We start from the raw sequence: 16,698 nt of genomic DNA, 5'->3' as shown, positions 1-16,698 counted from the left end.
AACCATGTAACTGATTTTATAACGTGTCGAGGCGTCATGAGAAGCAGTGGTTTCAATACACTATACACTGATTTACTCTTTAGCCATGTCAGGACCCACTACACAAGTGGTTCGAATCCCAGGGGAAGTTATAAACAGTGCATATGATATGGATTTTTTAAACTTACAACGCTTGTCAAACACAGTCCAAACACATGCAGAATCGCACAAGATAATACGTGTATCTAAAACAGGTATATCACAAAATGACCCTCCCACGTTCTGAACATTGTGAGTGCTGAACATTTTTATCATTGTCATCCCAAGCACAGTAATATTTAACGAACGGCGAAAATGCTCAAATTGGTAACCGCCAGAGTAGGCTTTGAATTAACCACAGACCACGTGACTACAACACATTTGATTCTGGTGCAACGCAGTATGTAATAATTCAGATTATTACTTTGGGCCTTTCAACATCCTTGTTCGTGGGTTTGTCAAGAGGTTAAATTCTGGGACGGTGGGTACAACGGACGTATATGTTGAACAAACCCTGTCTTTAGATCTGCCTAACTGTTCCCAACTCTGTTAAAATAGTTAATAGATTTCATTATTAACATTTTGACATTGTATAAACCGAATTATAGAAGTATTAATTGAATATAACGTTTACAAAATAATTGCGTGGAGAATAATGAAACGTTGCTCAATTAATAAAACACGCTGTATGACAACCGAACTTGAAGTATATCTTGTCAACTGTACGTATGTGGCCAAAGTTTTCGGACAAAATTCAAACCACGGTGGGGCAAAGTGGGAGAGTAAAGGTTAGGTCACGTTGACCTAGTACACGATCTTTGACCGCCAGGCGGCTCTGCATGTTCGAGAGTTATTTTAGGAAACACGTCAAGGAGGGTCACGCGCAGACCAGCAAGTGGACTTTGAACCGTACGTTGATGTAATTTGGCTGGGGTATATATAAAGAAAACCTCGACCACCGAGGAACATTCACAGCTCGCTAAATGCTGGAACTCTCACACATTATACTGAGGTAAGTACAGTTTTCTGGATTCAAAACGTTTACCTATAATCAGCAGATCGTCGACTTCAGGAGAGGTACAAGTTTAGAAATCAAATCAAGGCCTGAAACTTGTGAAATGTCAGTGATTTAATCAAATATGTGCGATTTCTGTCTTTAGAGTTCATTACTTCAGTGGTTCCTAGACAACTATGAAAATGTATATGTACGGCTACATGTGTGTGATCTATTTGGAGGTTATTCACACTGTTTTATAAATGTTAACAGCAACAATGTCTACTTTGATTTGTTCTGAGAAAAATCATTTTGGTTTAATGGTTTAATGGATGATTAATGGATGATCGATGGATTTGTTCCTGGTCCAGTCACCATGGTTAGGTGGGTCAGTTTGGTTATCCAACTGCCAGTATGTCCACATGGTGGTCCCCGACTGGCCCTTTGTTGTGTACATGGTAGCTACACATTATCCATGAACTGGCAGGGGAGCAGACTGACCAGTGGAATCCCTGGGGTGGGTGGCCAACCTCTCGCTTTGAGTAGTCACAGCATACTGCCTTTGTACAGTGATAACTTTAGAGAATGCTACAATGCCAATGGGGCTTTTTTCGTGAAATGTTATTATTTTGTCATGTGCAGAGGTTTGGAGTTTTATGACAAAGTCCTAAACTTAAAAGATAGCAGACACTAAACTATCACTGTAGCTAGATCTAGAATCACAGTGGTCGTCCCTGCCCTTCATTTACCCTTCAGGAGTTTATGTCCAACATAGACACAAAAAGCAGGTACACCACTCCCCCTCCTTCCTCCAAAACATACACACAATTTGACAATCACTAGAATCAAATTTCATGAATCTTTTTTTAAAAATGAGTGTTTTGGGGAATTATTGTGAATTTGGGAGTTATTGATGAAAACAAGATGTTTTTCATTTGTTTGTGTGATGATCAAGACAACAATGGATGTCTTTAAGGGTCCGAAAACCCATAATATTAGGAGGATGATTATACCATCAACTGCTGACTTGTGATTGTATGCATTGTGTAATGTTTGCATTCCTTACCCTATATCATCATCATGTTGCAGTCCCCCACTCCCATATTACTCACATCTATCACGTTATGACATTTCCCCTTCCCATGTCAGGATTACGCTTATCTTTATTTAAAACTATTCCGTGTTTGTATCTAACCAGGAGGTGCAAAGTTATGAACTCATTGTCGTCCTGATGACTCATCATCAAGTATTATTTTGAGTTCTTTTTCCTTACAGCAGTAATTATATGTACGACAAAGTCTGCAGGCACAACAAGCAAGAATGGAAGAGGAACAGTTCATAAATAAGCTGGGGAACCTACCGATGGTGAACCTGGCATGGACCACTGCCTTCAGTGCCTATGAGAAGACAAAAGAAAGGCATGCCCTGTTGAGGACAGCCCTCAACTTGGCCGAGAGCAGTGTCACCACAGTGGCTCAAACTGCTAAGCCACTTGTGGACAAAGTCCAGCCTCAGAGTAAGTATATTCTTTTTCCAAGTAGTGAAGGGACAGCACCAAGTGAGAAAACCTGACACTTCCAAACAGATTTTACTGTTAATGGTATGGGATTACTGTGGTATCTATCTTAAATACCAGCTCAGGGGTGGAAATACCTTTAAAATTGCTAGTGTACTCCGGTACAGTGACACATGTAAAATCACCCTGATGATTTTTCCACTATACCGGTACCGGATTTTTTCTTGTTGATTCTTTAAATTAACAACATAATTAATATTGGAAAGTCAACTGGACACCGGTACAGTGTGATATACAAATTTGCTTGCCCGACAGAATAAAACGCTGGGCTCGGGCGTCGGGCAATAGGTTATTTCCACCCCTGCAGCTTTGATTAAGGCAGTCTTTCAAATTCTGGAGATATTCTTACAGACAAATGCAGAGGAATATGTAAGTCTCATTTCACTTGTCCTCAGAATAACACAGCTGCATATATGCTTGCTTGAAAAATGTCTGTGATTCTGCTTTTCCGTTTGGATGTGCTGAATCAATTATGACTAGTGACAGTGTAAATATTATTAAGGAAGGGATTGTCAAATGTGTAGATTTTTCATGTAGGTTACAATTTTTTGTTTCCAGTTGCTGTGGTGAATCATTATGCCTGTGAGAAGCTGAACACCCTGGAGACCAAGTACCCAGTCATCACCCAGCCTGCTGATGAGGTGTGTGTTGCTCAAGCTCGTTGTGTAATTATTGCTAGGACATGTAAGAGAGATGGTTTGTTTGTTGACACATGTTATCGTATCCCAACTGCGTAGATCGATGCTCATGCTGTTGGTCACTGGATTGTCTGGTCCAGACTTTACATACCGCCCCCATATAGCTGGAATATTGCTGAGTGTGGCATAAAACTGAACACAATCACTCGCCCTACTCAACATACATAATTACACTCAATGGATAAGTATTGCTGTTGCTCGTAGAAAATGCACACATTAATGTGCATATGTAAAACTTGGGTATGCCAACAAGATATGATTAAGTTGAAAGTGAATCTGCGTCATTTGATTGGCTAACCAAGCCTTTCTTTTTGCAACTATGATACCATAAACCAAAGTCCAATTAGGCCATATCCACTTCAGGACTTTAATGATAGGCAGATAATAGATAGGACAGGCATTAGACATGAAATGTGTTAAAGTGAATTCTTGAATGGACCTGACCGCATGTTGTTTAATTACAGGTGTATGCCAACAGCAAGAAAGCCTGTGAGGAATACCTTAAACCTGTCACCAGCACCGTCAGTGGCGTCTACAACGTCGGCAAGCAGCAGGTCAGTCCCAGCAATACAGCATTTGTCATTTCTGTGATCAGACAACTAGAAAAACTGCAATGTTAATACATTGAACTCTGTTTATGCAAATCCCGTGCTGGTTTTATGCTATAGCAATGGGTTAGTTATTAACCTGCTGAAAGCAAGAATTGGAATTTTCAGTTGTTGATTGAATTATGTTTGAAATTTGTGAAATTGTGATGCATTTAATATTAGATGAGGACATTCTTGCACAATTCAGAAGTGAATACTCTCTGTATATAATCATAAGAGGGAAATATTGTTATGTATGTGATATACAATAACCTTCTTATCAGGTTTAGACATGACTATTTTTTCACTTTTCCAAAATACATTATTCAGAGTTGCGATCTACCTATTGTCCAAACATGGTAAGGTACAGTGAAATATCACAAGCCCTTCTTGAAGTGTATTTTATCAGACTAGTGGACATATGTTACTTTCAAATACTGACTTGCAGGTGACTCGTGTGGGTCAGTTTGGTACTGCAACGGTCAATGGTGTGAAGAACTACAGCACCAGTCAGATTGCACGTGTCCAAAGTCTTGGTCAAGGTGTGCTGGATGCCTCCCTCGGTACCAAGTATGGCCAGCTGGCTGTGTCTGGACTGGACGGTGTGCTGTCTACGTCCGAACATTTGGTGGACAGATATCTGCCTCCCGAGGATGGTGAGTGGAAGCTTTGACCTTTGTCATGAACCTTACTGTCACATAGTTGAGAGTTTCATAGTTCCAGGATAAAGTGAAAGTTATATACACTGAGCATGTTATTTTGCTCTGCAAGGCATTCTGTCACTATTATTTTTATCAAGTTCCATAGTTCCAACATTGACTTTCATAGTGTTTCAGAACGGTACCGTCGGCCATAAGCAATACATTTCTCATGATGTTAAATAAACTTTGACAAATTGATTATACATTAAGATGCCTGAAAACATCACACTTGTCATCTTACTTCAGATGCAATGAATTTCCAGACAAAATATTTACTCCTTAAAAGTACATGTTCCCATGACAGCACAATTTATCACTCTGTACTGGATCTGCAGTTTATTATGATAGCCCAAGATGTGACATATTTCACTTCTGTGAATCATCGATCAGGTGAGGTTGACAAGCCAGAGAAGAATCCTCTGTACCGTGCCACGTCACTCACGTCCAAGGTGCGACGCCGCATGTACAAGAGGGCCATGCGAGACCTGCGTGGCGTCCAGGTGAAGGGTCAGGATGCCCTGTCCAAACTCAACTTTACCGTCAACCTGGTAGGTACCTTTCCTGACTGACCATTGGTGCCTCCCACTTTCAGTGACCTATTGTGTACCTTACTGACACACCTGGCTGACTTTGCTGAGTATACATCATCATTTCTGCCGAGTGGAACGGAAATAATATTGTCACCTTACTTCTATGCTTGTTGCATGTAAAGATGGTTGTAACTTTCCCTTGGTTTTAAAGAGGTATACTACTTTATTTATCCATGCGAGAAAACAGCACAATTGGATTATAGATCATCCACATGTTTACCACATGATTTCTTTGAAAAACTATTCGAAAGATGGCATAAAACAACTTTCAATTATTGAAAAAGATATTGTGATGTTTCTGAAATTACAGCACGCCATTTTCATCCTGGTCTGTTCCTGTAGAGATTCTAGGCGAGAATATCTGTCCAAGCTTATACTTGTACTTGGTGACTGACTGAATTTTGTGGTGAGACTCAGTGACTTACATGTGATTGTTACCCAAACCCAAGGATGGTTGCTGGTTTGTCTGGTCCAAACACAATTATAAACAAACGCCATCATTGAACTGGATTATTACTGAGTGCTACAACACACTCAGAACAATTGCCCACCATCCCGTTACAATCACTGTATCTTTTCCGTATCCTGTACTGACTATTTTAATATTGTGTCCCCCAGATCGACTATGCCAAGAACAATATGGACCAGGCCCGCACCATTGTAGGCGATAGTGTGACCGCTGTGCATGACAAGGTCACCAACACCTGGAGCCGCATCACCACCGAGGATGAGGAGGGGGAAGAGAAGAACCCTCAGGTGAGGAAACATCTCCATGACTGGAGGCACCTTGGGGGCTGACTCGTTTGCAATTTGGACAAAAAAGAACAGTTTCTCATCAGAATTTTTTTACCAATGATGGAAATGTCACAGATTTTTCTTTCCTGATACTGAGGCAATAATGAACTTCTTTGACACTGTATGAAAATTTGACTTCTAATTTGTGTTCCATACCGGTATATTCCAGCACAGTTCTTTCATGCTCTTTTACCTTGTTGATAATTAGAAACAGCAGCTTCACACATAAAAGTACCAGATTTGCATCTGATGTGATGAGATTCATTCAAATGTCCATTATTTCTCCTCTTCGTGACTCATACTAAATTGCTTATCTCTTATTCTGCGTTGGGCGAAAATGGAGAGAGACAATGGTTCCAATGTGCCTGCACAGGGCTGGGGTATGTGCGTGTGAGATGTCTGTGTGTCCTCAATGAACACAGCAGAGGAAGTTCCATTACTGTTAGGGAGAATGAAAAGCAAGCGATTTGTTTGAGTTTTAAGTAATATCATGATAATAAAGCACACTTACCCCCAGAACATGGAGGAGAGAACCATTCTTCTTGCCCGTCGCCTTACCCGCCAGATACGTCACAGCACCGCCACAGTGTCCCAGTACATCACCTCTCAACCTCAGCATCTTCGGGAAACTATTGCTCAGGCTACAAAATATATTGAAGAACTCTACTCAACTTTCTCCAAGGTTTGTTTTTCGTCTTTCATAATTGTTACTTTTCCATTTTCTCCCAAGAAAGAGCTGTGAATCAGTCCACATTCATGGTTTGGTTTGATCACCTTTTCTTTAGATTAAGATGTACTTTAAATATTGCAAGTTCTTTGTGCAAATGATATGATGACTAACTAACCCTTGGCATTATCAATATGATCTGGATGTTTATTGATGTGACATATGCTGCATGTTTATCAATATAGCACATGCAGGGTGTTTACCTATATGACATATTCTGGGTGTGTATTGAACTTCTCATGTTTGTTCCAGGCTAAATCATATGAAGACCTCCCATTTTGGTTCCTGAGTCAGGCCAAGGACAGATTGAGCTATGTACAGGAAACACTAGGCTTTGCCACCGACCTCCTCATCTCAACCCCTCTCAACTGGCTGGTAAGTACCTGAATCTGCTGGTATCTGTACCTACCTCTGTGCCTCTCTGCATCTGTACTGGCCCCTCTGCATTTGTACTGGCCTCTTTGCATCTGTACTGGCCTCTGTTCATCTGTACTGGCCTCTGTTCATCTGTATTGGCCTCTGTTCATCTGTACTGGCCTCTGTTCATCTGTATTGGCCTCTTTGCATCTGTACCAGCCTCTGCTCATGCATTTTTCATACATGAATAAATGCATACGCATTGCTCATAAACATACATGCATGTACCTATCTGTTTGTGACTGCTTGTACATTGTGTACTAGTCTGAATAATGCAATAGTTCAACATGGATTCCCACTCGCATACAGCATACTGACCGGTACTCCCAGCTGACCAGCTCATTTTATCCCTATCAGGCAGGGTAACAAGAAGTACCATCATATAACATGTTTTGGTATGATGACACTTAAGGTACAGGGCACCAGATAAGGGCTGTATCGGCGTATGTACGGATAAAAAATATGCACGATACAGTAGGAAATCATTTAGAAAACATAGCAGATACGCACCACAGCAATGGTGTACGGTCTTAGAATCAGTTACAGACGTATTTATCTGAAAACGTATCGTTTTATTGTTTACTGACCTGTTTACACAAGAGTAGCAATGTTGTGGTGCATATGTGAAACGAAACACAAGATTACTGATACACCATTAAATTCCATTCAGTACTCTTAATGTACTCTTAGTTTTTCCAGTACTCCTGTATTGAAACAATAAGGAGTATGTACTCCTGATCATGAAAAATTATCTGGAGCCCTGAGATAGAAACATTGACTTTGCACTCTCTAGACTGAAGCTGATATGATGGAACAATTATTTACTATTTGGCTAGATATACAATGATTAGCTATTAAGATAGATTTAGCCGATCCTCGATAATCTCCAGGGTATTTGTTCGATACATCTCCACTATAAACTGGATGCATCTACGAATCGAACCAATGATTTTATATGCAAAATTTGGATCCAATGTAAACAATTAAACTAACTAACTAAGGTATTACAAGCTTTTATAGGATCATGCTCAACTGAATGTTAAAAGCAGAACTGAGTTAGTAACAAGGGCAGTTGCATTGATTATGTCAGTGCACATATATATAAATCTATCTATCCACCGTTAATTACACTGGAATCGTAGAGCGAAAAACAGATTTACTTTTGAACCTTTTTGGTTCCAATAAGTGTACATCATTGGATGTCTTTTAGCTAAGTTGGACAGATTTGGTCATGCATCAGTGAGGTTGGACACATTTTCTGCTGCATGGATATATACATGATTCAGGGTTGAACTCTAATACATCAAAGGACATTGTTGTGATAATCAATGCAAATGCACAATGAATAACTCTGACAACTAAGCTCTGATTATCTGTCCAATTTCACTGCAGTGTAAATGGACTGAAGCTGGGGGTGTTGAAAATATCTTGCAGGGACAAAGTACATATATGCCCCATTGTTTATACTCCTTATATGTGTACAGTATACAAACTTATCAGCTTAGTTACTAGGTGTTCCAAATCACTGGTTTCAGTCCCACTGAAAGCTTTATTAATGTCCAAGGCATTGTCAGCTCCATACCATGTTTGTTGGACTTTGTTATGCCAGCTCCATGCCATGTTTGTGGGTTTCGCAAACATGATCAATATATCCTCTGCTTTGCTGCAGACTTTCCTTTATTAGCTGATACAACAAATTGTTTATGTTTCAACCAGTAAGACACTGAATGCATGCACTGCCTAACAAGCAGAAAGATGAATCAGCATCTAGATTCAGATTATGTGATGTATGTCACTGCTTGTATTGAGGAATGTCCTGAGTGAGAGATCATGCAAGGTGTTCCTGTCTTCTGGGTTATTGCATGATGCTGGCCAACCCTTGAACATCCAGGATAGAGTTGCTCTTTAGCAATGCGTTGTAGGAGGTGACTTACGGGATTGGGTGGTCAGGTGCACTGACTTGGTTTAATGATGTCATGTGTGTAATGTGCTCATGTTGTCAATCACTGCATTGTCTGGATCAATTATTCAGACTGCTGTCATGCAGCTGGAATATTGCTGTGTCAGCATTAAACTTCAAACACACAGACATGATGGTAAAATAGGCCCGGTCATCAGAGTTGAGATTAATTGTTTGAATTGCTTAGTAGTGGTGGTGCCTTTACAGTGGTTGATGTGTGACCAGTAAATGTTGATGGTTTGTAGTGCTGCTGTGTGGAATATCCTCACAATGTCTATTGTGTCATTTATTTTGTTGAGAGACTACATGGATACCATATCTGGAGCACATTTTATACTAGTGGTAATTAATGTAAAATAACTAGTTTGGTAATAAAACTTATTGATATAGCTGGTACTGGCCGTGGACTAGAAGAGTAGTGGATGTGTCTCTCCCAAGACGAGGTGTGGGCTAAATGTTATCTATTTCCACATGCCTTCAATATATCCACTTACATGGTGAATGTCATCCTTCAATATATCCATGTACATGGTGAATGTCATCCTTCAATATATCCATGTACATGGTGAATGTCATCCTTCAATATATCCATGTACATGGTGAATGTCATCCTAAAGTTTAACATGGACTTGACTTAACGTGATCATTTGATGAAAGCTTCTGATGATGATTGTCCTTTCCTCACTGCATGGTTGTAAGTTTAAAGTGCAGATACATAGTTATGTATAGAGGTGTGTGTGTATTTCAGGCATAGTTTACAGTTATAAAGCTGAAACAATATCTCTCTCCACTGTTTGTTCACAGTTATCTGGCAAGTCCATATCTCTACTTTGAAAGACTTTTAGATGTTGCGTGATAGTGATGTTAGAACCTACACTGAAACATGGCTCCCACTGTAGAAAAAGAAGTTGTTTCATCTATATATTGTTATCCTTTTATAAGTCCTAATCAGCTGTAGGGGACACATTCCTATCTAAGAGTGATCCCAGGTTACTGGTATAGGTCTAGTTTCCAGCTCCTGACATTTTGCAGTCTCCATGTTTGTCCAGGATAAGGACTCTGTGTGGGTGCTTCGTGTCCTGAGTTTAGAGGACCTAGTATGGCATGTGTTTTTTCTCGACAGGTGGCTCGTCCCAAGGCTGCAGTTACAGAAGAGATGGAAATGAATGACTTGAATACAGACAGTAATCGGAGAGAATAGTTCCATCATCTTGGCCTTGGAAGCATCGTAGTGTCCTATGAATTCCGAAGCATTGTAGTGTCCTATGACCTCCGAAGCAACATACTGTCCTAGACTTTAGTCAGGTTTCCATGTTGTTATAGTCATCAAGTAATCAAAAAGCACTTAAGTCGCGAAAACATCTGTTATCACAGCTTACAGTTAAAATAAGGGTTTAAGGATTAAGATCAAAAGTATTTGTCAGTTGTTGTCATGGTGACTGTTTATAAATGTCTCCTGTAGCTGTTTATAGACAGGGTGTACAACTATTGGTAATTTCTGAACAATACCAAGAAGACTCAACATTCATCAAGGGTTAAATGCAATTTTCAAAGTCTCTTTTTTCAAGGACGTTCCTGATATTTGAAAAATATGTACCATGTACAATATAATGTATAAGGTATGTTTTTAAGTCCGCCAGGAAAAATTAGTGTATGATATCAAGTCTGAAACAAACATGTTTTGTATGATATCAAGTCTGAAACAAACATGTTTTGTCAAACTGTTTGCCTTGTTTAACACTGTCAGAATGGAGTGTAATTGGTTGTAATCCAACACAAACAGCACTTACACTGTGTAGATGATGTCGTCATTTCATCCATGGATATGTACATAGAGAAAGATCATTTGATGACATTTTTCTACTTTTTAATCATGGTCTGTAATCGATGTGAAATTTACACAGGTACTTCTTGACAAGGATGCATTTACAGACTTTACTTCATGTACATTTAGACAATTTTATCGTTATTTTTTAAGCTTGTAGGTATTACTCACTTTTTCATAGCAAATGAATCATTATAAATTCACAACTGACCATTGTCCAATTGTTTTGGCTAATACATGCCAGTAAGAGGTTTGTACTAGTCAGTTTCGGCCTTATGTTTCGGATGCATGGAAGTAAGGTTTTCTGTGATTTTCACATTTCTCCATTAATTGGAGTTCAGTTTCTGCAAAACGCTGGTAACTGCACCAGCCAAATCCTCCGTGCATCTTTTTGGTATACTTTTACTGGTTAGGGAATGACTGTTGTCGGTAAAATTCACCAGAAAGAATGTTGTTACTACTCATAGATTCAAAAGAGTACCTAGGTTAATAGTTTGGACAAGAGTTATGTTTGAGGATATGTTGCTGTTATAATAATCCAAATGTCATAAGCTGACATGTATGCTGTAGAAATATCTACATCTTTGTTGATGGTTAGAATGTCTTCATATTCAAAAGTGATCTTGCACAAAAACAATGCTACTCAAAATGTACTTCCTGCACTGTCAGTGCAGAGGTGGTTGTGTGATTGAAAGCTGTGCTGTGCTTGTGAGACACTCACAGTGTAATTCGTATATAATGAATAAAATTATCTCTTACTGAAAGTGTTGTGTTGCTGCCCAGAGAGTGGAAGGTTGCTGGTTCAATCCCCAACCTCTTCAAACCAATAGACATTCAGAGATGGTACTTGATATTACCCAACCTGGAGCTCAGCATTACGAGGATAGAACTAGGACTGGTCAGCCTGGCGTGTACGGTCGGTTATCCATGTTTAGCTAAGGCATTGTCTGTTTGGATACTGCCTGAAGACTGGAATAAGTATGAAATAGTACGAACAACCATTTCACTGACTGCCTGACTGAGTTTGGTTTTAGGCCGCTTTTAGCAATATTCCAGCAACATCACGGCAGGGGACACCAGAAATGGGCTTCACACATTGTGCCCATGTGGGGATCGAACCCGGGTCTTCGGCGTGACGAGCCAACGCTTTAACCATTAGGCTACCCCACCGCCCCATAACAACCATTTCAAGGTAGTGGGGTAGCCTAGAGGGTAAAGCGTTTGCTCTTCATGCTGGGGATCAGGGTTCGATTCCCACATTGGTACAATGTGTGAAGCCAATTTCTGGTGTCCTCTGCTGTGATATGGCTGGGATATTGCCAAATGCAGGGTAAAACAGTTACTCAGTGACTCAGTCGTTTCATTACATTAACTGCACTATGCAACAGATTCAAATCTGGTCCTATTTTCTGTAGTGATTTCTCTACAATGACAGGAAAGCGAATTTCAACATGATAGCATCCACATTTCACCTCACCATCTTGAGGACATGAATGTTGAACAGAACCCTTCTTACACCCACAGTATTTGATCATTGGTTCCTTTAACTGTCTAATCCCTGTATAGATAATAGCAAATACATCTACTAACAGACTCTCTATGTAGCTGTGTTGCTTTTATTGATGGTCAGATATCTGCAGACAGGGAAACCGTGCCTTGTGTATTACAGACCCAGTATCAAAGCACTATGTATTTAATCTGGCAACAATAAGAATTTAGTTAGAAACAAGAATTAGAGGGAAGCACATGATGAAAACAGTGAGGACTCTGAAGACACGGGAACTCTATTGGTCAGGATAGATGTGGTACATCATCAGTCATAACAAGAAAACAACTCCATTTAATGTGTGACAGAACGCAACTCAATCCATGAGAAATCTTATTTCACAAATCACAATTCTGCCTTCAGCATTACAACCTGAGTCTTGCTGGTGTGAGTGAGTGTCACCAAAGTGTATGATAATCAACAATGACCCCGCCACTGGCCACAATAAGCAGGTCCCATACCAATTAGTTAGTGATCGACTAGTTTGTTTGTTTGTCTTTTAAACGCCGCACTCAACAATATTTGAGCTATATTATGACGAAGGTATGTAAATAATCGAGTCTGGACTTGACAAACTAACAAATGATATGATGGTCCACGATTCAGGATCGGTGTTCCCTGAAACCTCGCGACCAACGAATTCACTGAACCTGACCGCCGGTCAGCCTATACGACCAGCCTAGGTTCCTGGAGATACGTCCTGAAATGATCGCGGGACTGGTTTATTATGAATATGTACAACCGGAATCACTTGGGGATTTTCTCTCATAAGCTAAAACACCACTATAAACTGTTTGAAGTCACCTTATTCAATTACATGTACACGTTCACAAAAGCTCATTTATTACGATTTGTCATAAGATGAGGAATTAAGATTTGAATAAACCAAACCCCTACTGTCTTCACAATATTTAGACGAGTCTTGGTTAACACTGTTTATAGACGTGACAGGGTAAGGATATTGTTGACACTCAATATACATCTCTGTTCATTCTGCTCTCTCGTCTTGTCACAAAATATGCTCGATGCTTTTGAATAGGAGGGTTTGCCATTGTTTTAGCTACGACCGTAACATGATATACAAACCTCCGTAGGAGATCAGGGAGACAAAATAAATGGAACCTGTTGCCATGGCCGTCTTTTGTACAATTGCTACAAATGACGAAATGTTTTATTTGTTCTAGTCTTGGATCACACTTTAAGGGGTTTGAGCTGACGTATAAAGTTGGTTACGGAGAAAAAGATCATTTCATTGCATAAAAGAGGATAAATATTTTAGCATTGATTCAGTCGCATGACAATCACATCTGGATTTAATGAGACAGGCATGAATTCTATTAGTTCGGTCGGATAAGGGGGATGTTGTAAGTTGATGTCATTAGTTATGGTGCGAGATTTTGAAATATTCCTCTTTCACAGAACGCATTGTCTTTTGTGTGTTGTATAACGCCCAATTTTTTCAGCTATTTGACAGCGGTATGCAAGTAATCGGGTCTGGACCTGACAATCTAGTGAACATGGATTTCAACTTTAATACTTTGGATACGATGACATGCATCAACCAAGTCAGCGAGTCTGGCCACCCGATCCCGTTAGTCGCACCTTACGACATTAGAATTTAATTACTGTGTTTTATGTTCCAATGGGTATAACAGTGACACAGCGTCGCCATCATACTCCCTGTGAGGTTTTGGTCACAACAGCAACCAATGATTTCCCTGTGCGTTGTACCAGTCAAGTGGAAACTAGGGTTTCGCCCCACAAGTGGAGTAAATCGGGAAGTTTTGTCAGTCGCTTCCTTATACCAGTCTTTACATGTGTTCGATATAGATTGAGCTAATTCACCAATAAATATGTATTTTGTTTCAAAATTACTACAAGCAGTATATTCTTATTTCAGAGCCTTGACCTTGACCTGCATGATCTTCAGCTGGAGGACCCGGACATCGTCAACAGCAATGGTTTTCCTCACATCCCATTACTTGGACCAGGCAGTGTCCATCTGGAGTGATTCCTGGTTCCGCGACACTGTATACTACTAATACCATGCTATAGACGCTAAAGAGACCCGATCTCTGCATATTACTGTTGTTAATATATCGTTTTACGTCATGTTTTAGTCATATATATTCGGCATAAGAGTATGTGCTTTTAATGTTTTTATCAATCTATATGTTTGACCATGGGCATTTAGAGCTTAGCAAATTTGAATATGTGTTGTGGAGCGTCCATGTGTTTCTGTATTTTATGAATGAAAGTTGTTTAAAGAAAACTCGAATCCTGCCAAACCCACCCAATGTCCTTTGGCTGTACCGATACTGAAACTGAACAGAAATAACCAAGTTCCCTATGAAGACGTATGGGTGGGTTTCATGCAGATATAGTTTATGCTTTTTTTCAGAAAAAATATGCCCTCTCCAGAAATCAGTTTTAGTATGCATGTGTACAATTCTGTACACCTCACAGGGCTGTTCGTGGTATACTTCAGCGTCAACATTGTACAGTCTGGCCAGCTGCAAAGGGAGCGTGCTCTACGCCCTGTACCAGTTTCACTTTTGAACTCAGTATCAGTAAAACATGACCCTACTACTGAGACGACATTAGAAGTGAGTTGACAATCCTTGAAACATAAGGCTTTTCTACTTCCCCACCCTTCTCAATATGCATTTTGACGAGGTCGTATTGCATCGTTTAATACAAATATTGATACAATATACCCGTTGCAATGTGTACATGCATATTGAAGTCCGTGTCTCGGGGTATTCCTTTCATCTGCAAAACCATGGCTGGTGAACGGGTGGCCAGGTTGCAAAAATTCAACGTGAAATGTCCCGACCTTGGTGAAGCCATTAATCTTGAATCAATTCTTACCTGGTTCGAATCCAGGTTTACCCTTGTTTTTGTTATTCGAATCCAGGTTTACCCTTGTTTTTGTTTTTTTCAACGCTATGGCCGTGTTTGTGGGTTTTACCAAAGTGGTAACCTCAGACACCTGCATCACTTTGGGATTACCCCTCCACATTGAGTTGCCACGCCTTGATATAACTAGAACGCTGCGTTTAGTGTTTAAAAGGCGTTAAACAGACTCGCTCACTACACGACCATCACATTCTGCCGATAACCTGCATCTAACTGACCAAGGCAGAACAATGAATACAACTATCGTTGTACAGACTGAAGGTGTAGTCATTGTTATTACGGTAACATAAAACAAGAAAGTCCAAGTAATGTCCTTGGTCGAAGTAAAGATAAGGCTATTTACTGACAGGTTCTGCAATCGAAGGCAGAGTACGCTCAAATTATATCAGGGAGTCTGATATTAGAAAGGACCAATGTTGTATTTAATATACACTGAAATTATAACTAGGTCATCCTTCTGAGGGACTTATCTTGTTAAATTGCCATTTAAAAGAACGTATCCGGTCAACACAGCAAGTTCTTCTTATTATTATTTTCAATTTCACAGTCATTTCACATGGCATGTTTGTGCATTGTTTAAAGCTTTGTAACTGTTCGATATGACAATGAAACAGGCTTGAATTTTAAATTATCTGAACACAGACGCATGGAGATGTTTGAGAGAATGTGTCCGTCATTTCCTACCTCAGCTGTCACTACATCACAAATGTACACTGTAGAAACGACTTACTTCAAACTACGCAAGATTTTACTCCTATTTTTACGAGCGTATACGCATTGTGTAACGCATGATATACAAGATATTGTGAAATGTGTCCTAACCTCTTTACCGTTACCTAATGTCGCATGTACGTGAGACGTAAAGCTATAGTTTCCTAAACTCATTTCTTGTATATGCTCCAGAGGTTCACGTAATAGAGCTGGTTAAAATATGACCCTTGAAATACTAATACGATCATTGAATACCTTTGAAATATAATGTCCACAAAGGATTTCTTAACTATGTATTAATCTTTAATAAACAATATATTTCCACTACTGTTTTTGTTAAATGTCTTTTATTTCAAATATCAGAGTGTGACATCGTGTTGTTGGTCCATAAACATAGTACATGTAAGTAGGGAGAAAGTAATCCAGATAGGCCAGACAAATGCATTCCTAAGAGAACAATAGCATTCCAGAGGACAACAATAGCATTCCTAAGCACAACAACAGACATTCCACAGGAGCGCTCCTTAAAGCTCCTGAAACTATTCAAACTATTTAAGTCATGCAATAGCATTTCACAGGAGCGCTCCTTAAAGCTCCTCAAACTATTCAAACTATTTAAGTCGCGGTGAACAAA

General features: G+C 39.7%; 1 protein-coding gene across 3 annotated transcripts; it reads left to right on the top strand.

Annotated features, from left to right (window-relative positions):
- The first annotated feature begins 876 nt into the window (after positions 1-876).
- On the top strand, positions 877-16,392 carry LOC124290970 (perilipin-2-like). Of its 3 annotated transcripts, none has more exons than XM_046727821.1 (10): positions 877-1,030; positions 2,288-2,528; positions 3,147-3,229; positions 3,751-3,840; positions 4,322-4,529; positions 4,965-5,122; positions 5,783-5,920; positions 6,477-6,641; positions 6,939-7,061; positions 14,335-16,392. In XM_046727821.1, exons 2-10 carry the CDS (start codon positions 2,333-2,335, stop codon positions 14,443-14,445), a joined length of 1,272 nt encoding a protein of 423 aa, XP_046583777.1. In that variant the 5' UTR covers positions 877-1,030; positions 2,288-2,332; the 3' UTR covers positions 14,446-16,392. The 3 variants fall into 3 exon arrangements, with proteins under 3 accessions (XP_046583777.1, XP_046583779.1, XP_046583778.1); XM_046727823.1 differs by lacking the exon at positions 14,335-16,392 and adding an exon at positions 10,187-11,652; XM_046727822.1 differs by having other exon boundaries at positions 894-1,030; positions 2,291-2,528.
- The last annotated feature ends 306 nt before the right edge of the window (positions 16,393-16,698 follow it).

The sequence above is a fragment of the Haliotis rubra genome, unplaced genomic scaffold (genome assembly GCF_003918875.1).
Source record: "Haliotis rubra isolate DU_JTF1 unplaced genomic scaffold, ASM391887v1 Scf48, whole genome shotgun sequence".
NCBI lineage: Eukaryota > Metazoa > Mollusca > Gastropoda > Lepetellida > Haliotidae > Haliotis > Haliotis rubra.
Note: the sequence above shows the minus strand (reverse complement) of the source record. Positions and strands in the feature narration are given on the sequence as shown.